Source organism: Anguilla anguilla, chromosome 6 (genome assembly GCF_013347855.1).
Source record: "Anguilla anguilla isolate fAngAng1 chromosome 6, fAngAng1.pri, whole genome shotgun sequence".
NCBI classification, from domain to species: Eukaryota; Metazoa; Chordata; class Actinopteri; order Anguilliformes; family Anguillidae; genus Anguilla; species Anguilla anguilla.
The window spans coordinates 50,280,264-50,306,947 of NC_049206.1; the positions used below are offsets into that span (position 1 = coordinate 50,280,264).

A 26,684-nucleotide genomic window follows, 5' to 3' on the forward strand; every position below is an offset into this window, starting at 1 on the left:
ACTAAAAGGCCACTTTGAATTAACAAAAGGCATTTTTGTAGTCCAGAATTCCTTTTAAAAAGCTCAAGGCACGCTTTATGGTCACCCACCATCCAACACCTACAGTAGATCCAGGATGCAGTGCTGTTGATATATTTTTATGTAAATATGAACTAAATATTCTTGAGAACAAATATTTTTTCCATTTGGTACTTTCTCTGGGACATAAATCTTTGTACCATATAGCTACAACTACTTGTACAGTGTTACAGGTATTTTTAGCCAGCTAAAGATGTTCCCCACTCATAAAAATTTGGCATTGAAAATGGCACATAAATCATGAAATATGTTTATACATTAATGTTTAATGTCTAATCCAATGCAAATTACCTAATTAACTATCATTCTTCATAAGTTCATAAGTAAATTCAGTTCTTAATTTTAAAGAGTTCTCAAAATTTGCCTAGCCTACAGCAATACATATCAAGTCTTGCGTCTACAGCAATATATAATTGCATATACTGCTTTAAATCTTGTAAAATTAAGTGCTATGTTACATTATCGATTTTAGGATAGAAAAAAATACAACCAGAACCTTACATTGTGCTTTGCGTATTTTATTCATCACCCTCCTCTCCCTGCACCCACCCCCATAATACATTTAACACTAAATAACCAAATTTGGATATCATGTTAACATGATTACAGTTTAAAAAAAAAAATTAAAAAAAAAAAAACAGTGCAGGAATATCAATGATCAAAAACCCAGAACTACATTCAAACCTCTCCAAAATTCCCCAGAGTTCAGAAATACACTTGATCAGATGTGTGCTGCAGCAAGTGAGCCCTTTGGGAGCCATGAGCCAGCTTCTAAAGCAGCGTTATCGAGTGCCTTCCCACACATTTTACAAACAGTCTTCCATTTATAGCATTAATCCTTTATGAGCTGCCAGCCATGTCAGGGAAGCATCCGAGGCATTGCTTCGTACTTTGGTTGGGCGGTGATGGTGGTGGTGGTGCTGTTTCTACGAAGGCACAGTTGCTGAAGACCGAGAACACACACAGGATAGAGGAGAGCATTTCATATAACGAATTCTAAGAAAACACTCCAAATTACGTCTCGGCTTTGAACATTAGCAATAAAATTGGTATGCTTTACATTTATTTCTTGTGGAGACAGAAAATGTACAGTAAGACTTGTTGAAGGCCAAGAGTGATCAACAACCTTAGAGGAACCAAGGCCTAAATTGAATAATGAAGTAGAACAGGGCCTGCCTTAAGGAGGTTCACCACTGAAACCCACACAATAGAGAACCACATTATTTACATCAAATTTATACAGCATAATTTATAAATACATTTATATGTATAAATTAGAAAGAAATACACAAACTAACACAATCCGCTATCTTGCTTAAACTAGTGTTTTCATTTTTTTTTTTTTTTTTTAAATGCCAGTCCGAATAATTTTTCTTCTTATGTATTTGGTAAAAGAAATCAGATGATCTCAAAGGCACTGCAGCATTTCAAGAGTTAAAAATTTTCCATCCCTGCAATTCTGTCCAGACCAATTCTGCCAATTCCCCTTTCCAACTTCTCTCTGCACAACATCTAATCAGATATAAATTAAGACACATTTGCAACGAAATTAAGTTCCAGCTACAAAACAAGTTCCATAGTGTATGTTGAACGTTACTATTATCACCAGTTTACAATATTTCAAATAAATTAAGGCTTAATAGAGGTTCATTTCCGGGGGTGGGGGGGGGGACCTTTTTCCAAGTAAAGAGCACCCAAACATATTAAACAATTTCCTTTTTACATCTGTTCCAACCACACTGTCGAAGCATACAATATACATCCCATAATAATAAATACACATTTCGTGTGGTCAGAGCCAGATCCAAACCCCTCTGCTTGAACGGACACCGGGATCCATCTCTATAACAAGGCCACACATGCCCCGCCACGTGCTGGACCTCAAAGAGCGGAAGACCCAACCATGTGCCACCCATGGCCTAAAAAAACGGTCTTCCCTGTCCTATAATAACCTGGAGATACACCCTGTCGTATCACGCATCAGCAGTGACACGAGAAAAAGTTGGTAGCACGCGCGGCGTACGTGTCTACACATACACCAGGTCGCGCCCCTGAGCCCCCCGTCCAGGCTCCTGCCCTCCCTGGCCCTCCCTCGGGCCCTCCAGGTCGGGGTCGTCCTCGTCGTAGCCCTCGTACTCGATGGGCTTGGGGGAGCTGTAGGGGTGGCCGTTGTCGTCGAAGAAGCGGCGGAAGGTGAACTCGTAGAAGGCGTGCTCGGGGTGCTTGCCGTTCTTGTACCAGCCGTTGAGCGTGTCGTTGTGGTTGCCCTCGCCGTCGTCGTCGCTGCTCCACAGCTTGTCGGGGTCGACGGGGTCGAAGTTGGAGGTGTCGGTGCAGTGGGCGATCTTGGGGATGTAAGGGGCGGGCTTCTGCTGCTGCCGCAGGTCGCTGGAGAAGTCGATGGCCTTGAAGAAGGGCTGCACCTTGATCTCGTCTGCCCCGTTCTTCCCCAGCCGGTCCTCCGGGCCCCGGCACAGTTTGACGATCAGGTCAGACGCCTCGGGGCTCAGCTTGGCCTGCGGAGGTATGTGCAGGCTGGTCTGCCATTTGGTCACCTAGGGACATTGCGAACAACAAAAACCAACAGTCACTACTCAGGCAGGAAGAGGAATGACACAAGTCTCGCCACCCAATCAGGAGGCAGGGAATCGGTACAGTAGCAACAATCAGAATTACCTTGATTTGTGTTTCCAGGGGCGTTGTTGCTAGGAAAGGGGGCTGTCCTACTAACATTTCATACAGAATGACTCCAACACTCCACCAATCACAGAGCTGGGTATAACCTAGGAGAAAGAGTAAGTTCAATACAAGCCCAAAAAAAAAACCTCATATTTTTATTATCAGGGTTCCCACTGCTTCGAAGACATTATTTTCCAGTACATTTCCAGGACATTTTAAGCACAATGTCCTGGAAATGCCCTAAAAGGTTATGCTAAAAATGTTTTCCAGGCCAACTAATTGTTTTTCCAAGATATTTAGCCAATTTTCCATGGCTTTTCCATGACTGAAAAACTGCATCAAAACAGTTCAGGTTTTCCAGGGGGCATGGGAACCCTTACTATAACTCAAAGATGACGAATACACCGTGCAGACTCAGGTCCTGTCTGAGGAAGAGCAGGACGGCGCAGGCTTACCGGTGCGGAGCAGGACCTCGGGGGCGATGTAGTTTGGCGTGCCGACGAGCGAGTGGGCCAGGCAACGCTGGTGCTGCCGCGCCGCCCGTCGCTCCAGAGGCTTCAGCCGGTCTCCGCAGCGACAGTTGGGCGAGTCCTCCCACTCCTTGCTGAAGTCCATGCTGTCCTGCCGGATGTGGTCACCTGGGGGCCAAGGCGGAGCACTGGCTTTACAAGGCAGTGTAATGACTGTCACCATACACAAGCGTCCAATCATGCTGCACTTTAAATGATCCGACCAATCAACTGACATCCATGTCACCATGGCAACAAGGATTTAACAGGCCGAGGCACATAAAAAGCTTCTAGGCTGCTTTTATTAAAAATAAAAGCTCAAGAAAGTGGGTGGGTACAATTATAAATCAATCTTTATGAAATAATGAGTTGCTGCATGATTGATGCATTTCTCCAGGCATTCATTTCAAGCTAGGCCTTTTGATCCATGTTTAACCATCATATTCCGATCATGTTTCAGAGAACTCCTCTAGTCTTTGATGTCTACTCCTCTAAGTATCGTCAGTGTATGTTCAATAAAGAGAAATCCTGCAATGGGTACAACTTGAAATGGGGGGATCCCTAACATCAATATGTTTTTATGGAGTCAAATCAGACCAGAACAGCAGTGACCAAATAAACAGGAATGAGTTACATTCTTTGCTACATGTTTATGGCAGATTGACTGTGATGATAAGCCTTATTATTGAGCCTTATGACCAATAAAAGCAGCAATACCTACATTCCTGCAAGCAGTCACTTGACCTTAGAACTCCATTAACCTCTTTGATGAATGAAGGAGAACAATGTCTTCTTTTACTGCAATCATACTTTCACTGCTCTATAGGGTAAGGTCTACATGCAAAGTAATCAAACAGCATTCCTCCTCAGCAACACTGTTCAGTTGTGTGCACCACTAGCGTATGAAAGAAAGACTTGAGACTGAAAGACTAATAACATGACCCTGATGAGGGGGAAACCCCCCACCACTCATAAGTCAGGGAAAGACCCATTATCAGCTGATGGGTAAAATCACTCCCGCAGAAAGAAACAGGCGCTCACCGCTCTGGTAGTACTTGGAGTCGTGGGTCCAGCGGAAGCCGGTGCAGAGGCCGAAGTCGGTGAGCTTGATGTGGCCGTCCCGGTCGATGAGGATGTTGTCGGGCTTGATGTCGCGGTGGATGAAGCCCATCTTGTGCACGCTCTCCACGGCGCACGTGAGCTCGGCGATGTAGAACTGGGCCAGCTCCTCGGGGAAGATGCCCAGGCGGATCAGGAGGCTCATCATGTCCCCGCCCGGGATGTAGTCCATGACGAAGTACAGGCTGTCCTTGTCCTGGAAGGAGTAGTAGAGGCGCACCACCCACTCGTTGTCGGCCTCCGCCAGGATGTCCCTCTCGGCCTTGACGTGGGCCACCTGGTTCCTCAGGAGCACGTCCTTCTTGCGCAGCGTCTTCATGGCGTAGAGCGCGTTGGTGTCAACCTTGCGCGCCAGGCAGACCTCGCCGAAGGCGCCCACGCCCAGCGTCTTGATCTTGACGAACATGGACTTGTCCATCTTGGCCCGCTTCAGCCGGATGTAGTTGGACTCCTTCTGGCACAGCATCATGCGCATCTGCTCCTGGGCCTCGCCCGAGAGGCCCACCTGCACAGGACGCACACAGCGTGAGGCAGGCGGGGTCAGCCATCTTGGCAAGGCGAGCGGGGTCAGCCTGGGCCTCTGCGCCGCTCGACCTCCCCGAACCCTCCAGTACCACAAACCGCACCAAGCTCACACGGCACACGCCCCAGAGAACATGAAACCCGCGCCACAATTGAGAGTCAGCCATCTCAAACCGTGGAGGCGAGAAGGTTAGGTATAATGCCACTGGTGGGCAGGGAGAAAAGTTTCAATTTTGCAAAAGGATGTTGTCAGACAACTATATGCACCATCTTCTTCCCTGATTTAAAAAGAAGTTAAGCGAACGACTGATCCTTTTCAGTTAACACCTCACATTCCTTCCTGCCCTATATGTTCTGCAACATCCATAACAACTATTCTTGGCAATATTCCAAATTGTGCCTTTCTGCAGGACTACTGCGAGCCAAATTCTAAACACAGAGTACTAAGAATGTTATTACTTAGAAGTATTTGCAAACAAAATATTTTAGATTCAATCGTGTATGGCAGAAAACATCCATGCAATATTCCAATGGACAGACATCTCATTAGTGAGCAATAGGCAATGGTTTAAAACATGCATTCATAAACATCGTCAGTGAAGTACAGTACAAACAGAGCGAGTACGACCATGCTGAAAAACATGAGAAGGCTTCATGCAGTTCATTTAAAATTAACTTTCCGTCAACAATGGCTTACTTGGTCACTGAACTGTGGAGACTACTCGGGTCACAGTGCTTCAGATACCTTTACCTTCTAAACCAGCTGTTAGTGAGAGTGAAGAAGAAGAGGGGAAAAAAAGCTCAGGACAGAAGAGGAAAACAAAGCTAGGACAGAGAGTTCCATACATTTTAAGAGTAGTTCTAAATAAAGAACTGAAACGATTAAGAAAAGATGAAGGACAGATTTGCTGAAAGATCGAAGGAGCGCTAAAAACTAACCAAACTAATTTCACAGAAAATTCCTCAAATTTTCCAACTCATCATCAAATATAAAAGACTATCTGTGAACATGGAGAGGAGAGAAGGGAAGGTTATTTAACATGGTGAAGGCCTACACAGACCTCAGCAGTCAAGAGCAGAGCTGCCCAACCCAGTTCTTGGAGATCCAGCATCCTGTTGGTCTTCATTTCAACCTTAATATAGCACACCTGATCTATCAATCTATCTATTAGATCAGCTCAACAAGATCTCAAGCCATTTATTGAGGTTTGGTTTGTTAGGGTTGAAATGAAAACCTACAGGTTGGTAGACCTCCGGGAACACGGTTGGGCAGCCCTGGTCTAAACAGACGGTCCCAGATACACTTCCACCGCACGGGAGGGCGGGGACAGTGGCGCTCGCGGTTCTCTCACCCTCTGCATCTCACTCTCCAGCTGCTTTTTGCGGCGGATCCTCTGCTGGTGGTTCTTCAGGATGTTCTCCACGTGCTGCTCCATGAAGAACTTGAAGGCCTGCGGGGAATAGAGCGGGACGCGTCGCTCCTCGTCCTTCTTGTTCCGCCGCACGGGCACCGGGGACGTGGTTATCTGCTTCTTCTCCCGGTCTGTTGCTGGTGCCGCCCCCGCCGCCCCGCCCTCAGGACCCTCCGACCGGTCGCCGGTGCCGCCTCCACTCCCCCCGCCTCCCCCGGCTTCCTCCTCCGCCGGCTCCTCCTTCCCGCCGCCATTCTTGGGGGTGGGATCGTAGGCCGGGGCGGGCTGCGGGAGGAGGCGTTTGGGGTAGGGGGGCGGGGGGCCCTGGTAGCCAGGCACTTCGGGCATGACGGCGATCTGCGGCATCGGGGCGGGTCCCTCCTGGTAGGGGCCCTGAGAGGGTGGCTGCTGCTGCTGTTGCTGTTGCTGTTGCTGCTGCTGCTGCTGCATCCAGGGGGGGTGGGTGGGGGCCACGGCGGTGTGCAGCTCTGGCTTCTGCACCCTCATGCTCTTGACGGGCTGCAGGATGGGGGCCTGGGTGATGGCCGTCACCGTGGTGGCCGAGGGCTGGGAGCTGGCCGGGTGGCCCTGCCGGCCGCTCAGCTGGTGGCTGTTGAAGGAGTTGGAGCGGACGGGGATGTTGTGCGGCCACGAGGGCGGGGCCTCGGGGGAGGGCTGGGGCCAGGACGGGGGCAGGCCGGGGACGCTCAGGTTGTACAGGTCCAGGTTGTGGCTGCTGCGGTTGGGCACCAGCATGGACTGGGGGAGGTTCCCGCCACTGACGTAGGAGGGGGAAGACGCGGGGCCACCCGCCTGCATCTGCAGGGCCGTGGGGCTCTGCCGGCTGCCCTGGTTCATGGGGTACGGGGGCGGGGGCTGGCGCCCACCTCCGCCGCTCAGGGCCACATTCTGGTGCCCCATGTAGTCCGGCTGCCCCGAGCCGCCCTGGGGCCAGCTGGGGGGAAAGCTGAACTTGTTGCCCCCGGAGCTGGGCATGATAATAGGCTGGCGACCCACCAGAACCGGACTGATGCCCCTCTGGTTCTGGGAGGAGGGGGCGGAGTATCCTTCGGACCAGGATCCCGGTGGGACAGGAGAGGTGCGGGGCACCAGGAAGTCCATGTTGCCGGAGAAGCGCTTGGTGGAGGGGTTGGTCTCCCATGACGGCGGGGGTGGGGTCGTGCCTCTGTTTGGGGGAGGCGTGACGCTGCGCACCTGGGGGGGCAGGGGAGGGTTCACCCTCTGACCGTTTCCGGGGTGACCCTGAGCGAAGGCTGGGGGTGCCCGTCCTGCCATGTCCCCCTGGGAACCTTGGCTGTCGGGGTGGTACATCATTCCATCCACCACAAGGTGCCCGTGCCTCTGGGAAACCAAGGACTCCTTGGAGCCCTTCAGGCTCGGCTTCCTCAGCACAGGCTGCTGGATGTGGGCTGTACCTGGTCCACAGGGAACATACAGTAATCACACCATAACACAGAACTGATTAATCATTTTGAGAACGGCTATACTAAAGCATAAAAAGAAAGTATGTTAAGGACGAGGTGCTCATCAAATATTGAATACTGTGTATTCAGAAATGCACAAATTTTTCCATAGTGTTCCCGCAGTTGACAAATGATATTCGTAAGTTATTTGGAAAATCAGAAAAGCAGAAAGTGAGGATTAAGAAGTAATTAGCTGCACATAAAAAACACTTTTTACTCCAACACACTGACAGATGTGTTTTAATGGATAACCGCCTCTCTTTGCATACCCCTAACAAGACATAACACAAATCTATGCGTGTGAGGTCTAATCATGCAAAATCTCACCCGTTAAAATATATGTTACACACAGGAGCTGGGCAAGTGTATGACTGCTAAACAAAAAACAAAAAACGGGTTCAGAAGGCATAGGCCCTCGACATTGTGCAACAGCAGGTTTCCGCGGAAACCCGGAGCGAACGGCCGCAGGGCCGAGCCGGGAGTCCCGAGGGACGGACACCTACAGGGTGCTTTCATTCCCGCGTTGACGGGCCGGGCGGCCGCGGCCACCATCTGCTCCCTCCACGGGTCCTGGTAGCTCATCTTACTGATGTACTCGATGGCCGCCTCCACGCTGCAGCTGTTGGTCTGCTTCAGGGCGCGGATCACCATCTCCTGCGTGGACGGCGTTCGCAAAAAACAAAAAAAAACAAATGCAAGGAGTGAAGGGGAAGGGATCGCGTTACCTCCGACACTGCAACGTCATCAACGTTCCTTTCAAAAACCCATTACGACCGCCTGTTCTGAAAAGACTTGCATCAAGATGTCACAAAAGAAGGCAGGGGTTCTCACTAAACTTACACTGCCATACGATTTAAAAACATTTGATAAAATACTTTCTAAAAAAAGAAAAAAAAAGTTTTTAGGCGTGTTGCTGCTTTAATTGTATATGAAAGGATTAAAATGAAGTACAGGAAATTACCTCATGACTGTTGTCATAAATACCTTTACTATGCGACAATGACATCCTGAGCACGATAACAATGCCAAATCTAGCCATTCCACATACCAGCGTTTGCATATTTCAAATCTTACAAAACAAGGCACACACTACAGAACCACCTACAACATTTGCCACCGTCTCTCAAGAGTCAATAACTGTATTAAATCCAGGTGAAACTAACAATCAAAATTATTAATAACCAACAAGTCCAGAGGTTTTTATTCATTTTGAAGTTCCAATGCCAGCAAATTTTGACTCTGAAGCAACAATAACTATTGATCTAGTTGCATGTCCTTCTTAATCAGACAAGTTTCCATGGGAGATTTCCATCTAGAGCTACTGTCAAAGCCGTTTAATGTTTTACTACTTCATCTGCTTGAAACAGTACGACCTTTTGACAGATGGAAGTCCTGAACAACTATTCTGATCCTTGTTCTCTATTTGTATTTGAAAATGAATGAGGCCTGGAGGACAATTCTAAAGGAACACAACAATTTAGGGATACACCAGGAATACAAAATGGGCAATTAATTATTATCAATAGTAAATAAATTCCAAAAGGAAGAGAGTAGAAGCAGAGGCGGGTGCGTAGGGGTACAGTTCCTTACCTCCTCAAAGCCTGCGTTCTGCAGCTCCAGCAGCATCTGCTTGTTGACCTCCGTGCCGCGGGCGGACGAGCTGGGCTCGTTGGCGAAGGGCATCAGGGACTTGCGGATCTCCTGCAGGGCCTTGTGGTAGGGGTGCTTGGGGTTGCTGGTCCGGCCCTGCTGCCTGACGTCCTCGGCCGGCGCCTTCCCGGCCCCAGGGCCCGGGTCCATCTTGGCAGGGTCCGAGGGCCGGGAGAGGTTCCGCAGGCTCTCCCGGATCTCCTGCAGCATCTGCTGACTGCTGCCACTGTAGTTGCTGGCGGGAAAGGTCTTGGGTCGCATCTGTCGGTATCCTTCGGGTTTCTCCCCTCTCTTCATGTAAGAACATGTATGTGGACAGGCAGGGGAGAAAGGGGGGGCAGCAGCAGGTTTGTCTCCAGCGGCAGGTTTGTCTCCAGAGACAGGGTGTCAAACTGTCCAATTCGTGTAGCCCGGTTCCTTCTCACATCTGCGTACTCCACTCTGGTCAATACATCTGAGGGAAGAGAATACAAAATATAATGAATAAGAGGCTGAATTAAAAAAAAAAAATAATAATAAGCTCTATTCAACATTTCGTTGACTACCTATGCTACCCCAGGTTCAACGATATATTCCATTCTTGTCAAAAACACACCTAATCTTTCATTAAATGTACCCAAAGCCTCGGTCAAGAAGGCTATGATCTGTACATGGTTACATTCAGATTTTTTTACTCAAAACCTTTTAAGTTTCGAATGCAAAGTCCTTGACGACAAGTAGACAAGATTCCGTTTAAACGCCCATTTACGACATCTACAATTAGATGAGCATGTAGACACCGACAGTAACCGTAGTACTCAATTTGTCAGTCAATTTTCAAATCTTATTTTAATAGCTAGCCATCTGAACAAATTGTAAAGTAACGTCAGGTAAGGTTAGTTATCCTTTCTCGCACTGCTTTTGAGAATCACTTAAACCTAACGCTATACACGTTCAGATGACACACTGCAGAATGCAAAACAACTAGTTACGTTAGATAACAACCTAACTTACCATAATACAAGGAAAAAGTTTGTGACAACCTAACATCTACATTAACCTAACTAATATGAAATTTAATAATTAACCGCGTTAAGTCGATTTTAAGCAGCCAGTATTTCACGCAAGCACTACCTAGCTGGCTAACAACAACAACACTATCTTATTTGTTTAACCTTGTCTAGCGAGGGAAGTTACCAGACTAGAAAACAAGGAACAGTTTGCTCAAAATCATTACGGGACTTGTTATACGTAACAAACAAAAAACCCACCAAAACAAGATAAACGCCCCCACCGATTCGCGGGGCTATCCCTAAACTATGTAGTCTGCTAACAAACGAGGCTTCTCCATCTTGTCCAAGGCCCGTCCTGCCTGATAACGCTGTAGGCTATTGCTAGCTATATGGCCTAGTTTAGCTAGGTGCGGTCATAAAGTTCCAGACGCTAGCCAGCTAGCTAACGTTAGCCCGCTCGCCGGCTAAGGCTAGCCAGCCAATTGGGTTGTCAACATCACTAACGTTAGTTCCCAAATGTTTTTAGATCTGAAAGGAAGAGTCCCTTGGAAATTGAATTTTCTTAGTTTTACAGTTCCAGATCCGGATCGTAATGCCAGGTATGACTAAAGTTTTCAATCGAGACGACAAGGGGCCTGCGATATTCAGTAAGCTTGCTAATGTTAGCTGGCTTCAGCCAGCTACGGACACTTCACAAAGCACTTACCCACAGTCTCTGGATTCTATTTCATTGCTAGACTCCAAGCCACTGAAACGAGCTGTAAATCGCGTAGATTAATTTCTTCAGTATCGTGTTAATTTCTTAACAGATCATTTGCGTTCACACTTTCATTCTTTCCCGTGCAGCTTGGAAATTGAAGTCTGTCAGACAGGTTGCCCGGATGTATGGATCTTTTCCCCCATTTCCCAGCAACCCCCGCAAGATAGAAACAGGACGAGTTACTTTTCTTGTTGTTCACATGGTTTGGGTCGGAGCTGCTTTGTAGGTAGAATACTTAAAGATACGAAGACTCAAATGTGTCTTGATTATACTGAAGGCAGTCCATATTTTTTTCTAATATTTTTCTACGATCTCTTCAAAACGAAAATACTTTAAATGTAAATGACAAAACTATAACAAAGTATACATTTGTCCCGGGTTTACACTTTCTAGCAATAAAGAAAAAGAATGTAGGCTAATAGTATCAATACCCTTGAAAACCAAGCACCATCTGGATATGGCTTACATCAATTTGCTGTATTATAACCATGCATACGATTTGTAACAACTTGTCTCCTTTAATTTACAAGCACAAGTGGTGTAATAAACGGGTTTAGGATAAGATATTAAGAATTCATGAGAATTGTATTGTACCATTTGTCAATGGAAATAGTATATCTGTCAAATAAAATAAAAATCTAATCAAATATTTAATATGAAATATCAAATATTTCATATTAAAAATACAAAAATACTTATATTAATTATATGAAAACCCACTGTGTATTATTTTAGAAACGTAAATGGTGCTGCATCATCACATGCAAAAACAAAAATCAAAATTTAAAACAAGTGCCATTTACACTTTGTGATTAGATAGTCTTTGGGACTTTAAGGGTGAACATATTAAAATATTTATTTCTCTAGTAAGGAGATGAATGAAACATAAATCATCAAACATGACTGTGAATGTAGCTTTTCAGGATTTTTGTTTTTCCATCAGCTTTGAAAACATAACAATACTGAAGTCTTTACATTGTATATCAAAATTATTCCAAACATTGCAACATAATGACAAACATTTTTTATGGGTCTTTGACCATGTCCTTCAGATGAATACTGAATGAACAACCAAAAAAAGTAAAAAAAAGGAACTTATGCACAAGTTATGAAAACGGTCATATAAACTGCTCAGGAAATAAGCTGAATTAAAGTCCACTGCACCAAGAAGCACTCTTCATTCTACAGTGGAACCTGTCTGTTGATGTATATGGCCTCTCCGTCAGTTCCACAGACAAGACACTGGTCCAGCACATCCAGACTGTTCACGGACAGGGTCTGGCTTGGCAACATGTGTGTAGTCTCCAGATGGCCCTTACTGGAGTCTCCACTCAACCAACCACTGGTCAGGGACAGGTTCCCATCGCCTGGAGCAACTGCACTGCGAGACATGACGCTGGTGTTTCGACCACCTTTGGAAAGGAAATATTACAGTCATGGATTAGATGAAAGGTTCCCATTCAGGCAATAAAAAAACAAAGCTATAGGATTTAATGTCCTGGTATTTACTTCTCATAGAAGCTCAAATTATCTTGCAAACTGCACCTTCTAGCTCTCCAAATGCTCACACATAAAAGGTTATTGCTTGAGAATTATCCAACCTTTATTAGGCTTGGTGCTTACAGACCGTAAAACAAATGATATCTAATTCCAGACTACTGTGATTCATCCTTGACCTATACATGTCATTTATATGCCCACTTTGCTGTAGACACACAACCACAGGCAAATACCAAGCCAAACCTTGCGGTACCTTCTCAATATCTCCAGTATTTATAATTTCAGCCAGCTTACCTTGTAAGAAGGATGGCACCGAGGAACTAGTGGAACTTTCCCAATGCAACAAGGAGCCGTCCTCTGAGCATGTGAACAAATGGTCTGTGTTCGATGGATGGAAGTGGACTTCCCACACTAGGGGACAAAAAACACAGAAAACAACACTATAAACAGTGCCAGCATGAACATTCTTTGTCTAAAAATTTCACAGAGGTAGACCAAGCAACAAAAAAACAGAGTCAGATTGGCAGTATGTGGGTTATCACATTATTAAAACGACTGGTGATGACTGTAAATGTGCCCTCACTTTCAGCAGAATGTGCCTCCATCATGGACAAGGGCATAGTTCCCTGTCTCACATCCCACAGGCAGAGCATTCCGTCCTGCCCCCCCGTTGCCACAATGTGCTGCTGGTTGGGATGTCGGTCCACACAGTGCAGAGGAACTCTATTCCCAGTCCTGTTACATAGAAAAAAAGACATGTACTAAATCTAAAGCATCAGGTCAGAAAATATTTATGACATACAAGTGTATCATTAAAAATGTCATCATGCCACTGGTTCCCAAATGAACAATAGTGTGTATCTAAAGAATAGGTGAGCTCACAGGGAAAGGATATGTGAGGGTTCATTGCCCTGTTGCCTGAGGTCCCACAGTTTCAGCTGACCAAAGGAGTTGACAGTGAGGACCTCTGTTGTTCTCAGGAAAGTCACAGCATGGATTGTACTGCTGTCGGCATTCTCTGGAATTCGAATCCAAGGAAAACACAATCATCCAAACAGCAATAAAAAGTAATAAAAAACATAATTTGCAATAGAAATATTGGTAGGTATTAAATCAGAATGAGGATGAGAATCTGAACTGCTTTTTCATTCTCTCATATTATGGCTGCTTTGTTGCATCCTAAAATGAAATCAGCTAACACTGGTTGGCTATAAGAATTAGCTGCAGAATTCTAACTTGTCAAGGCACCCAGCTTCTGTGGATGCTTGTTACTGCAAGTGAGAGTCATTTGCAAAAGTTCACTTTCAAGTTTCTAATAGATGAAGGGACCACACTTCAAGCTCCAGCTGACAATCCATTTTTAAAAAACAGCCAGGTATATGAACATTAATACTTCAGTAAAAAGTCCTAGATGTTCTTTAAAATAACAGGAAATTAAGTCTTGATGTGAATCACTGACACCACATTTCTGGAATTACAACATTCTGAAAATGTTTGTCCTAGCTGAGGTATAGTAAGCCTGACATGTACATCTGCCACCCACCGATAGTACGCAGGATTCCTTTGTGGTCCGCCCGGAAGAGATTGACCCTCCCATCTTCCCCAACCGTCACAATTTCAGGGCTGTGGCATACCAACCCTGTGCATGGAGCATCGTCACAAGGGTAGTGGTGAGCCCTATCCCACTGATGTGCCATAGACATGGTCTGAAATGACACAGGTGAATAGTTTTTCCCATTAGTTGGAAAACATTCCTACCAAGAGATCTTAAATGACAGAAATTTGAATTTTGAAGATATATTGGCTCAAATTTACAGCCACCGCTCAACAGAACAAGGTCTCTCCCATATAAAACTGAAGATGCAGCAACCGGAACAAAAATAATGATGCAGCACCTGGCTATTTTGATGGTGACGAAAGATAGTCACTGCTCCAGTTGAGGAGGCTGTAACGATTCTCTCTTGGTCCAGAAACTGAAAGGGAAAGATTGTTAGCTTTTAAAATTGCTTTAATAAATGATTAAGTGAATACCAACAACAGTAGGCTATCGCACATAATCATGGACCAGCTCGCTAAGTGAAACAAATAAACATTGCAACTCGTTGCATTACATTCGGTTTAGGATATTCAATGACATGGCAAGAAAGAAATTATTTCAACTACTTCTCTTCATCCAGCGACGCAGTAGCAAAGCAGCCTATGTTATAAAACTTGCTATGACAATTGAAACCTTTTTTGCCAACTAACAGATTTGAGAATCAAGGCAAAACTGTCAGGAGTGCATATACACAAAATGCTTACTTGAAGGTCCAGTACATCTCCGTTATGCTTATAGTCGCAAAGTAACTGAGGATCTCCTTCAAACTCATCGTCCATGCTAGAGACTCCATGCTCTCCAATAGACCAGATTGAAACTTTGTTATCCTGAAATAAAAAGAATGTAACGTTAGTCTAGCTCATACCAAACAAACTCGTATCATAGTTTATAGTCATGTCATAAGCATGTATTCATACAAAGTGGTAATCCACTGGCTTTACCGAGATTGCAAATAAGTTAGCTATAAAGTTGGTACAAATATGAACTAAAACAACTCGCCAGCTAACCTAGCTAACGTTAGCAAGTGCAGATGCGGGCGTTGAAATCCACTTGAATTAGGAACAAATGCTACGAGCAGCTATGCAATTATTGTCAACAAAAAACAGCACTACGATTAAGACCAGACTTTAAAATATATTATAAACCCTGTTATAACCCGCTGTTTTCACTTTTTGAACTTGGCTTGACGCTGCGAACTGTTACCTCGTTGTCCCATGACCCTGTAGCGAATATGTCGGGCAGATGTAGGGATGCAGAAGAGACCGGTCTCCATCTTGTTTTGCTGATTTTTTGAGAGACATATTTGGCGTTAATACAATCCATGTATTTTCAATTCAGGTCTGAATTTCGCTACCTTGCAGTAAATTCACGTCCACAGACAAACAAAAACGTGGAAAATAACAACTCCGATTTCTATTTCCCTGAAACCCGCCGGCTCCACCTCTTCCTTGAATACTGAAGATGCGATTGGTCAACCATATACGGTGGCCTGGCACAGACAAACGCCCGTTATTTACAAAGCCATAAAGTACGACCAAAGAAAATGGAATCATCTTGATTTTAGTAGGATGTCCCCGTGACGTATTGCATTTCAAATGTCTTTACATACAGCTCTAAAAATAAAATAAACAAATTAATTAAAGGATAACACATTGCACCTGGACAACAGGCCATTGCAGTGCATGTCCCTCAAATGTGTGAACCATTGCACTCACAGTGTGCCCATATTCGTTTGGAATGTGTATGCGGCTAATGTGTTTTGAGACAAAACAATAAGCTGCCTGGCCCTGCAATATTCAAATTCAAGAACAGCATTTAAAGTAATACAATCAAACATACAATCCATGCGTATTTCAAATTAAATTCTAGTTGTCATAGGATAAATAGCCATGGAAGGAGAAGGAGCGAACAGATTCGCTTCAATTTTGCAATATACCAGACATCGTATTACTGACAGGCTTTAAATACTGTAGGTTATTCATAAGAGCAGTCAGAAGCTATTGTAAAAGTGTTGGTTTGAAGAAATATTCCAATATCATAATTTTCATTTAGAGCAACTTTATGTTCCACAAAACATTCGTGGTGTGAAACAGCATGAGAATCATGGGGGGGATTTTTCACTTATTTTGCACAGGTTATTAAATAAAAATAATAACCGTGCGCCTGTGTTCAAATTTGCGCATGCATCACGTGATCTCCACCATAAGCTCAAGTTCTCCGCCTGGTGGAAGATATCTGCAGAGCTAATTCTTGCCTAACACTTCAGCATAATCGCTCGCTGAAGAAACGCGAGCGAATACTGAACCAGCATATTGGCCAAATATCTGAAATAAAGATACTATGTATTTAAATATACTTTAAATGTGTGTATTTTCTTATTACGTATGTGAGTTGCAGGGCAAGTTAACTGTAGGGTTACGCGGGAAAGCGCAAATCGGGGCTGGGCGAGAGCTATGTCCAGTGACGTATCATCTCCTTCTGTGTTGGAAGTTGTTACTGTTGTGGGCAAAGCGGTTTGCGCAGGCGCGGCACTGACAGCCGCTCTCTACTTGATCCGCAGATTGTGTTTAATGATGGCCTGGAAATCAGGAGGAGCCAGCCACGCCGAGCTCGTCAACAACCTCCGCAGTAAGTTTAGCTTGTTGTTTCTTCATAGCGAGTCGGACGCCCAAAAAGCTTGCATTCTTTCCAATGGAACGTTTTTCATCGTGCAAATGAAAAAGCAGATGCATGACGTTTTCAGCTAGCTAGAACTGCAGCGCTGTCCCCCGCGCCGTTTATGATGGCAAGTTGCTGCTATCAAACGAACTCGCCTGCTAAAAGGGGGACGGGTCTGCTATCCAGTAGTGCATGGCAAGATGGTTTTAGGCTTCTTAAAATTGTAGCTGAGCTAATAATAGTTTCCTGCTGTCATTTGCTATGACATATGCCTGTCACATCGAAGAGAAGTGTCAAATAATGACGTAACCTTAAAAGCTATTGTAGCTAGCTCAGGTTTGGAAGTATAACGTGCACACGCAGCCTGTTTGCTTTACGACGGAGGCTATGGAAGGCAACAGCAAGTAGTGTTACTTTAGAATGCATATTACCTGGTATTCTAGCTATTTGTTTTATGTTGAGTTGTCATTTTTAAGCTAGCTCTGGACCCTGTTACGTGATGTGGTCGCGCAATAAAGTGCAGCGTAACTAAGCGGCCCATTTTCAGTAGTGTTCGATTGAAATTGGGCAGTCAAAGATAAATCCAAGGTAATTTAGCCTAGGGAACTACGGGATTTTTAAAACCTTGAGAAATAATCCACTATCTTTTGACTTGGCATTGTTTAATGTTTGCAAAGCGCCAATAATTGTACAGTCACGACATACACTGTTCTGCTAGCTAGCTGCCCATGCTTGCTAGCTAATGTTAACGTTAGCTAAATTGGAACGAAATTGCAATGTATCCATCCAACTCTTGAGAATATGACGCCACCATAAAGCGAAAAATCGAAAGATTTTTTTTCGTGCAAAGCTGAAGCCGTCAGTTCAATCTTGCCAGTCAACGTTAGCCAAGTTAGCTAGCTGATGTTAGCTTATTTGGATTCGCACGCTAGCACGAACCACCTAAGATACATAACCTATCTAGCATAGGATTTTTCTAATACATAACCGAACTAGCAATCCAAAATTAACAAATAGCCAACTAAATGTATTTATCTTCAAAACCGAGTAGTTTTGTGTTTCGACTGCTCTTCAATCTCCTAGCGATGAGGAGGGCGGGGCAGCGAAGCTAAGCGGCGCGATTCGTAGCGCTAAAGTGCCACATTTTTGCTACACTGGAGAGTGCTCCTTGAGTGATGGGTAGCTAACTTGATTACTCATACCAGGTGCACCTTTTTTTGGAATGTTTGAGATAATAATAGATAGTTCTTAATCTTAATTTTTGAATGTTTCAGTGTAAACAGCCTGTTCATACAAAACGAAGATCAGAGGAATTGAGCTGCGCCTGCTCTGAACAGACGCCTATGAACAAGCAATTTTGAAAATAAACTAGCATGAACTATATTACTAAATTAGCAGCATTGTAACGCAAAACAGTTTAAGACATGCCATAATACCACAGTCCAGTTGGGAATGTTTCATAGCCTGTCCTCCGCAGATTGTCAGTACACCCCAATTTTTGATCAGGTTCTTGGTTCAGACTGCATCGTAACAATAAAATCGTTAAAAACCTCCAAGGTGTTTAACATCAGAAAACGACAAGTATTGTCAAAATCATGAGACATTATACATTTTGGGTAAAACTGAGGTCGTCATGTGTGTCATGACTTAAACGGGAAGAATGTAGTCTGAAAGGTTTGCGTATTTTAATGCTTCCAGAGGGAGAATAGTTAATAACCATTTTCAGTACTTAAGTATGGTGCTTGCTATAAAAATATATTGATGCATTTGACCACTCTCTGTTCATGAGCAAAAACTAGAACACTGGAGATTTTTTGTTCTTCTAATCAGACAAGCAAGTGCCTCCTGCTTATGTTGACTTTATCCAGTTCAGTCTTTTAAAAACCCTTGGATCATAATGCCGTTGGTTAAGTGACAAATGACAGGAGCCAGATGATTGCAATGGGCCAGCATTTGCATTTTGGAGAAGGGTAGCCAAGCTGGTGACTAATGGCTAAGTCATGTCTTTATACTCTGCCTCTTGTAAGTGCATTTAATTAAAAAATAATCACACTTTTTGGCCTTTGATTCCAAATATTTAAGTTGTCTATCAAGTTTAGTTGGCTGCTTTTGGGCCAAGCAGAATAGGAGCAGTGGAGTGCACTACACTGTAGTTTATTTTCTGCAGTGGCGTCTTTGTGAAAACCGCATAACAGATGAATATTTACAAAGCGAACTGATATATGTGCACCTTCTCGCTGGCATTCAAAAATGAAACCTGTACAGGTTACAATGAAGAATATGGATGCAGTACTGGTTTCTAGGGACTTTTTAGGGGCTAGTTTAGGTCAATTATTGATTTGTAAGACTTCATATGCTGTGGGCTGAGATATTTTTGTGCCTTTGACGGGTTCAGTTTTATTTTCATCATCATGAATTAGGCTATAGCACAGTTCTTTGTTAATTTGATAGGACAGAATTGTGAAGTCTGAGCACGTTTCCTGAGATGCTGTATCCTGATTTGTCACAATGTATGATTTGTTTAAATTCATATGCATTGATGCAAAGCCTAAATAAATTATGTCACTGAAAATGTTTCCACAGTCTTCCTGGATTGAGTGGTATACTGGACAAAAAATCATCTACTACTCATTTGCACTATTCTCCAGAGTCTCTTTCAGCTAAATACACATTTCAGATTTGTTATATTTGGCTGTGGTTTAAATTTGCTTGCCCATCACCACAATAATAAAATAGTAAATATGTAAGTATTAGGATATTTAGCTAAGCTTTCTGCTTGGCCAAAGCAAACTAACAATACACACATGGAACTGAAAGAGGGAGTGGGCTAGGCTATTTAATTTTTATATAGCTGCTACTTACCCTTTGCCTTAAAGAGCAACAGATTGAGGTATTGTGACAGTTTTCCCCTTTAGACTGCATGTGTCATAGAACCCACTTGATAGCATTGTTCCATTCGACCTTTCCTTGGGTCCTACAGCAAAAAAGCTAAACGTGGATACGTGGGTTGGGTTACAGTTTGCCACTACTTTGTCTTTCCCAGACGGAGTAATCTGCAACCCATGCTGGTTGCCAAATTAGATTTGCATCCTGAGTCAGTTTTGACTGGGTGTGCTTACACTACAACAATCTAAAGTGACAATGTGCACGCAGATCTTTCCCTGTAATAAATCTCTTTCTTGTACTCCAAATTCATGGGGCAGGGCAGTCATGTCAGCTCTCAGGAATGAGATTTGAGCCTCCTCTGCCCTCCTTGCTCTCCTTGCAGCTAGCCATGGCAACAGTAGGTGAAGGGCAGTGATCCATAAGCTTCACTCTGAAATCCAGTCCGGCATGTAACCAATACCCCATTTCAGTTTCCAAGATGAGTAGGCTTCTGGTCTCTGGGAAGCTATATTTAACCGCTCAGTGAAGCAATCTGGAGAAGGGACTTGGTTTTGAGCTTTGAACACAAAACAAATTTACAATTGTGATTGAGCAGAAACTGTAGGGTCTATGTGTTGGGACACATGGTCAATATGTGTGTGGAAGTACAGGGGCATTGTTTGTAGATAAAGACAGAGAAACTGGTACTATGTGTGGAATTATGGCCTATGCAAGTCAAGACACTCATTGCTGTCATTATTATTATTATTATTATTATTATTATTATCTGTAGATCCACAGCTTAAAGAGGTTTCTACTTTTAATACTGTGTAAATTGTGTCACAGCAGTGCCCACTGGGAAATATCTCATGCTGGTGATGAGGCTTTCTTTCTTTTGCATAATAACATATTCAGGCCAATTCTTTAAATATTCTCAGGCACAAATACATCACCTGGAAAGGGAATTCTGGGTAACGCTCCGCTTCAAAGCCCATGAATGTTTAATCAGAAGACATTTAGGTTTAAATAATTGTTACCCCCTGAATTCACTGTCCCATTTCCTCCACCATCTGTAGTCTTTATATCATCCATGGCCTGATTTAAATGGGTCGAGCTCAGGATGTTTGAATATGCCTGACTTACAGTGTGGATTTAATTTGCAAGCCATCATTAGGTTACAGTGCATGGATGATGTTAACATTGGCTGTTTCCAGTTGAGGGTTGTAGAATTGCAAATGGTTAATTTTCATTAAGTTGTGAAATGACTGTTAGTCCATTGCCTTCTGTGCTTCTTGCTGTTGGAAAAGCTGTCCTTAAATAAATAGCTTGGCACAGCCTGTCCATAAGCCTGGTATCAGGCATTTACCTTAAGGTAACAGATGTGCTGGTGTCTGTCAGATTTTGAATGCAACTTCAGGTACAGACTGTAATTCTAGTCATCTCTGCCCTTCAGAAAATGGGATCATCAAATCAGACAATGTCTACGAGGTCATGTTGGCTACTGACCGAGCCCACTTCTCCAGATGCAACCCTTACATGGACTCTCCCCAGTCAATAGGTGAGCTTCCACACATTAAATGCCCAATTAGATTATGTTTTTCACGTTTATTATTTTTCAGGAACGTTACATAAAAATGCTGTGTAAGGGGAAGTTTATACTGAATTTTATCTTCAAGTCTTATTGTTTTTTTTATACTGACAGGTTACCAAGCAACTATCAGTGCTCCCCATATGGTAAGCTATGATAATTATTCTTCAGACTGGTAGTATGGCATTCCATTAATTGAATGCCACCTCATTTCCTTCAGTGTTCGATTTGATCACTGAATGTATCTCCTACATTCTAGGGGCTATTCACAGAAGTTACTGTGTTTCTGCACAGACAGGGACCGAGGTGTCCTTGTCAAGCTTTTCCTGATTATAAACACTGGTTTTTGTGGCTTCATAGTACTGATACAATGGTAGTTATCAAGGCTTGTAATGTTAAGGTACTGTGTGTGGATGACCAGTTTGACACTGATGAGATTCGTAAAGTGACAACACAACGGTAATACTATCTGATAGTCGGCCGTATTGGGCTCAGAGGTTGCCCGTCCGTACCTCAGAGCCCACAGGAGGCGCTGTAGCTGCAGTTAAAGGCGTGGTCTGTGTGATGTCCCCTTACAGCACGCCTATGCCCTGGAGCTACTGCACGACCAGCTACACGAAGGGGCGAAAGCTCTGGACGTGGGGTCAGGCAGCGGTATCCTCTCCGTGTGTTTTGCAAGAATGGTGAGCGACTTTTTCAACGCCTTTAAAAAAAAAAAAAAAAAAAAAAATTGCATTCTGCTGCCGTGACATGTAGCGAGGGAGCTCTACTTCTGACAGCCCCGCTGCAGTCTCTTACTTCCTGGTGCCAAGGCTAAGCTAGTAATGTAAACAAGTGGTTCTGTTTGTTGTGGCACCATCCTGTAACCCTGTTTTAGTAGCTGTGCTTCACACGCACTGAGCTCTGTAGACATTCCATTTGTGACCACCCATCGCTGGTCCAGAATGGAATTTCCAATCTACTTCAGTATAGAGGTTAAATCTTTGTAATCAAAAATGTCACCATTTTGAAACATGTTTTTACCTTTTGGAAAAGGCTTTAGGATGTATTCTCTCTGTAGACTGGGATATTGGTGGGAATTCCGCTCCTGAACCATTAGGATTGACATGGATGTAGCGTCATACTATGTCGGTGGCAGGTTGTCTGTGTTTTTTTTTTTTCTTTCAACTACAGGAGAAATAAAAGCTCTCTATGTCTGCACTTTTTGCAGGTGGGTCCCAAGGGGAAGGTAATAGGAATCGATCACATTCAGGAGCTGGTAGATGACTCAGTAAACAATGTGAAAAAGCACGACGCCAGCCTGATAACCTCAGGCAGGGTGAAGCTGGTCGGTAAGTGGGACGCGTTGCGTTTTTAAAGACTGTTCCGGAAAGCCGCGTCGCGGGACGCGTCGAATTGCTCCTCTCTCCCGGGGCGTCGCCGCTGGCGACGGCTTGTCGTCAGTCAGCTGGAGGCGTGTCTGAGCGAAGCCCGCTTTGTGTGCTTGTGTTGCAGTGGGGGATGGGCGATTGGGCTACGAGTCGGAGGCACCCTACGACGCCATCCATGTCGGAGCGGCAGCACCTACCGTGCCACAGGCAGTGAGTTGCACTACGGCATCGACTGTGGAACTGTGAAAATGTGTGTGCACGCTAGGGTTGCAACAACTATGGATCGTTTATACGGTTTACACTTAGATTAGAACAATTCATTAGAGCAAACCAGTTTATCTTGTTTAAATATCGGGTTAAACAAGATAAAACACCGAAAGTGGAAAGATGCATATTGATCAGGCTGTAGCCTTCCTCATGCCCATGTTGCCATCAGAATTAGCAGTTTATCTGACTAAATCTCCAGTTTTCTGCAAAGGTGAAATTGACTGAAAATGTCAGTTTTTTTCACCAAAAAATGCAAAAGGTATTTCAAATCATACATTTCTTCAGGGAAATCTTGCATCAGTTATTTAATGCATTTACAGCAATTCTTCGGGGGATTAATCATTTGCATACCCAACATGAGAGATTGTTTGTCAACAAAAAGAGCAGTAAAATGTATTTCCTTGATGGAAATGACTGGTAGCTGCTTGGATGAACACGCATAGGAAGGCTATAGTTGTCCGTTTGCTGTGCTGTTTTCAGCAAGCTCTTACTTGTTCTTGTCCAAGGGAAATTGTGTCAAAATAGCACGAATGTTCTGTAAAATGTTTAGGATGTTCCTATTTCACCTTGGCTACTAATTCCAGTTTTCATTTCAGCACTATTAGGCTATTGTAGGCTACTAATAGAAATGCCATGCTCACTGAACTCATTGCTGCTGGTTAAGTGAACTGCATTCTCTCGAGATGAAGTATAGCTGCTGTAGGTGGTGGATTTCATTTTTAGAGATGAACTCAACTATTATTAACATTATAGCTTAACTGTTCAGCCTGTGTACCCTTTGAAAATGATTTACAACATTGCATATTTGTTTGATATGCGAGTCTCTACACTGTTGTAGAGACTCGTTTGTGGCTTTTGTGCTTAGTGAGCCACAGTGCAAAATGGGAGAGTCCAATGTACGTCCTTCTCCCCTCCCCCAGCTGCTGGACCAGCTTAAGCCGGGCGGGAGGCTGATTCTGCCCGTGGGCCCGGCCGGGGGGAACCAGACGCTGGAGCAGTACGACAAAATGGAGGACGGGAGCACCAAAATGAAGCCCCTGATGGGGGTGATTTACGTGCCTTTAACAGACAAAGACAAGCAGTGGTCCAGGTGGAAGTGACTTCCTACTCCCTCTCTCCCCCCTCCTTCCCAGGGTGGCAAAGGTGAAAGGTTGTGGCCTGGGGCAGGCAGTAGATCAGTGGGACTGCGTTTGCTGCTTGCCATCATTACTTGCTTCTCCATGCCATGGCAGCTGGCTGCATGTTTGAGCTTTAGCCTCGGAGCGAACGGCACTCCAGAGCTGTGCGTAGAAACCGCTGGGTTTTAAAGGTGTGCAGTGACATGGATATTAACACTACGTACGAGAGCTTTCTCTTCTAATGGAGACACTACAGAAGCTAAAGTAGTTGCCGTTGGAAGAACTGCATTGGTATGAGAGATTTGCTCACTTATCATAATTGTATCTTCCTTCATACCTGCTCTGCATTTTAGTACAACCTCATAGTATTATCAGCCTTGTCCCTACAAATGTGTAAGCAGTGTTTTATTTGAGGAAAAGTTGGAATAACAGAATGGTATTACTATCATTACTCTGATAAAATTGATGTTTACCTCAGAAGCTCTTGGCATATGATCGGACCTGGGTTATGTTTTTACCCCAGTAATATAGCTTTGTCCATACACATGTTCGAAGTGTGCTGGTAATACTCATGATCAATGCCCCCTTCCATTCCCCACAAAATATGCTCAACCCTGCCCTGGTGCATTGTGGGTCCCAGCTGGGTTAATTTTTGTTCTCCCAGTTTTTTTGAAAGCTTTGCAACCAGTGCTGGGAATCCTGTGTATTTGATTCTCAATGTTTGTCCATATATTTATTGATTTACTTGTGAGGTTTATCTGATGTCTGAGAGCATGGTGAATGTTCTTACCAGAAGCATCAAAGGAACCGATGTCGATTCAGTTTGCATGACTGCAAGGGAAATTAACGTGAATTTCTCATGGTCTGCATGTCTAAAGACACAGTCGGTTATTCCATGAGAAAATAAAACGGCAAAACCCCGGGCAAATGTGTAGTTTGAAGTGCAAAAAGTATATAAATCAGCCTTGTAACAGCCATTTGCATGGTGCATGCTGGGAAGGTTCAGCTCAACGTTTCCTCGTGTTCATTTTCTAGAGCAGGGGACTCTGACTTCTTTCACAAAATTTCTAATTATTAAGTTCTGTTGGGTGTGCATGTTAATTAAAAATCTTTAGGTAAACTGCAGAACTTACATGGTTTAGCTTTTGAAATGATCCTTCTGTTTTCCTCAGGGATGAACTGTGAAGTCGGAGAGCATAAGTATCCTGCATTTCAGTCTGAACCTGGAATGAGCTTCTCAAGGTTCAGCAGCTATTGGATTTCAACGAAAACATCAATAACCAACACATCGGAACAGTTTCTTTCTTTTCTTCGGGTTGGGTTGGTGGATGGGCTGGGAAGGATTTTCATGCTTAATTATAAGTATAGTGCTGAGGGACAACCCAGAGTGCAAGAAAATGGATTGGTAGTTATTAACAAAAAGTTAGGAGGTTGAGTTTGTTGTAATGCCTGCATTTTGTTGTTGTGAAATATAATTTTTTTTCTTTTTTTGTTTTCCTGTTTTTGAAATGGACGCAGGGTTTCTGTGGTTAGATGAATAAACAAGTCAAAACCACATTCTACATACATGTTCAGCTCCATAAAGCTAAAGACGAGAGACCAGTTTTCTTATTGCCAGGTTGTTTTGATGTGTTAAGCCTTTCAAATGCATATTAGGTGTCCACATAGCCAGAGTGTGCATCCAAAAAAATGTAGATATCTGTATTGGTCTGCGCTAATATTTAAATGTTTCTGCTTTTTTTTTTTTTGGTTCCCAGCTAACAGTATTTAAATAGAACAGCACAACGGCTGATTTTCTTGTCCAACGTGGTATCTAATTGCTTGAAATGCAGCACACGATGACCCCCAGTGTTTGCAGTGGCATTGTAGATATCTCTCACTCTCGTACAGTCGGCAACGCAGGCAGGCTCCTCCCACCCTCCCTTGCAGGGGCGAATGGCACGCATGCCCCTGGCTGCGCTTTCACTCCGACGCACCGGATTGGCCGCAGTGTCTGGTCTCCATCACCGCATTCTGTGCAGGCTTCTCACTAGCGAGTGACACTAAAACAAAGAGCAGCTTTGCAAAAAAAATTATAATAAACCTTCGTGCAAAGCATATGTCTTCTGTTTTTCTTTTTTGTTCTATGTTCTCTCTGTGAGTTTTAGAGCATATTACCTTGGAGGCTTAGAAGATGTGTTGCTTCAAGGGGTGTACACTGTTTATGGAATTGCAAGTGGCTTTAAATAAAAAAAAAAAGCTCATCTTATTCTTTTTTTTTTTCCTTCAGCGTGTTATGGAGTGTTGGTGCTGTAAACCCTTGATTTTACCAAGCCTCTGCTTGTTATTTCAGTTCATTTCAAACACAGACAGGTTGTTTTTTTTCTTTTTGCTTGTACATTTAATTTTGTGTAAATAAAGGTTATGTTCCAAAGTATTCCATAAGTATTTCCAAAGGAGTTTTGAGCACAGTCAACCAAAATCATAACTTAATGGTCTTGTATCACTATCACTGTTAAATTGATTTTAATTATCCT

At 43.8% G+C, this 26,684-nt stretch overlaps 3 protein-coding genes across 6 annotated transcripts; 1 reads left to right on the plus strand and 2 right to left on the minus strand.

The window, feature by feature from the left end:
- Window positions 1-580: 580 nt before the first annotated feature.
- On the minus strand, window positions 581-11,367 carry lats1 (large tumor suppressor kinase 1). The gene is made up of 8 exons (XM_035422463.1): window positions 11,152-11,367; window positions 9,394-9,907; window positions 8,307-8,457; window positions 6,260-7,755; window positions 4,308-4,890; window positions 3,213-3,395; window positions 2,755-2,861; window positions 581-2,633 (listed from the first exon to the last, which is right to left on the minus strand). Exons 2-8 carry the CDS (start codon window positions 9,748-9,750, stop codon window positions 2,106-2,108), a joined length of 3,405 nt encoding a protein of 1,134 aa, XP_035278354.1. The 5' UTR covers window positions 9,751-9,907; window positions 11,152-11,367; the 3' UTR covers window positions 581-2,105.
- A 674-nt stretch (window positions 11,368-12,041) lies between these two features.
- Window positions 12,042-15,757, minus strand: nup43 (nucleoporin 43). Its single transcript, XM_035422465.1, has 8 exons — window positions 15,506-15,757; window positions 15,007-15,129; window positions 14,601-14,678; window positions 14,249-14,411; window positions 13,588-13,723; window positions 13,289-13,440; window positions 13,000-13,116; window positions 12,042-12,617 (listed from the first exon to the last, which is right to left on the minus strand). Exons 1-8 carry the CDS (start codon window positions 15,623-15,625, stop codon window positions 12,388-12,390), a joined length of 1,119 nt encoding a protein of 372 aa, XP_035278356.1. The 5' UTR covers window positions 15,626-15,757; the 3' UTR covers window positions 12,042-12,387.
- An 845-nt stretch (window positions 15,758-16,602) lies between these two features.
- Window positions 16,603-26,416, plus strand: pcmt (protein-L-isoaspartate (D-aspartate) O-methyltransferase). 4 transcript variants are annotated; one of them, XM_035422951.1, is made up of 8 exons: window positions 16,603-16,930; window positions 21,279-21,383; window positions 21,528-21,559; window positions 21,992-22,096; window positions 22,624-22,744; window positions 22,908-22,993; window positions 23,971-24,096; window positions 25,341-26,416. In XM_035422951.1, exons 1-8 carry the CDS (start codon window positions 16,756-16,758, stop codon window positions 25,344-25,346), a joined length of 756 nt encoding a protein of 251 aa, XP_035278842.1. In that variant the 5' UTR covers window positions 16,603-16,755; the 3' UTR covers window positions 25,347-26,416. The 4 variants fall into 4 exon arrangements, 3 of the variants coding, with proteins under 3 accessions (XP_035278842.1, XP_035278841.1, XP_035278839.1); XR_004765798.1 differs by having other exon boundaries at window positions 16,605-16,930; window positions 23,971-24,200; XM_035422950.1 differs by having other exon boundaries at window positions 16,606-16,930; window positions 23,971-24,193.
- Window positions 26,417-26,684: the final 268 nt, after the last annotated feature.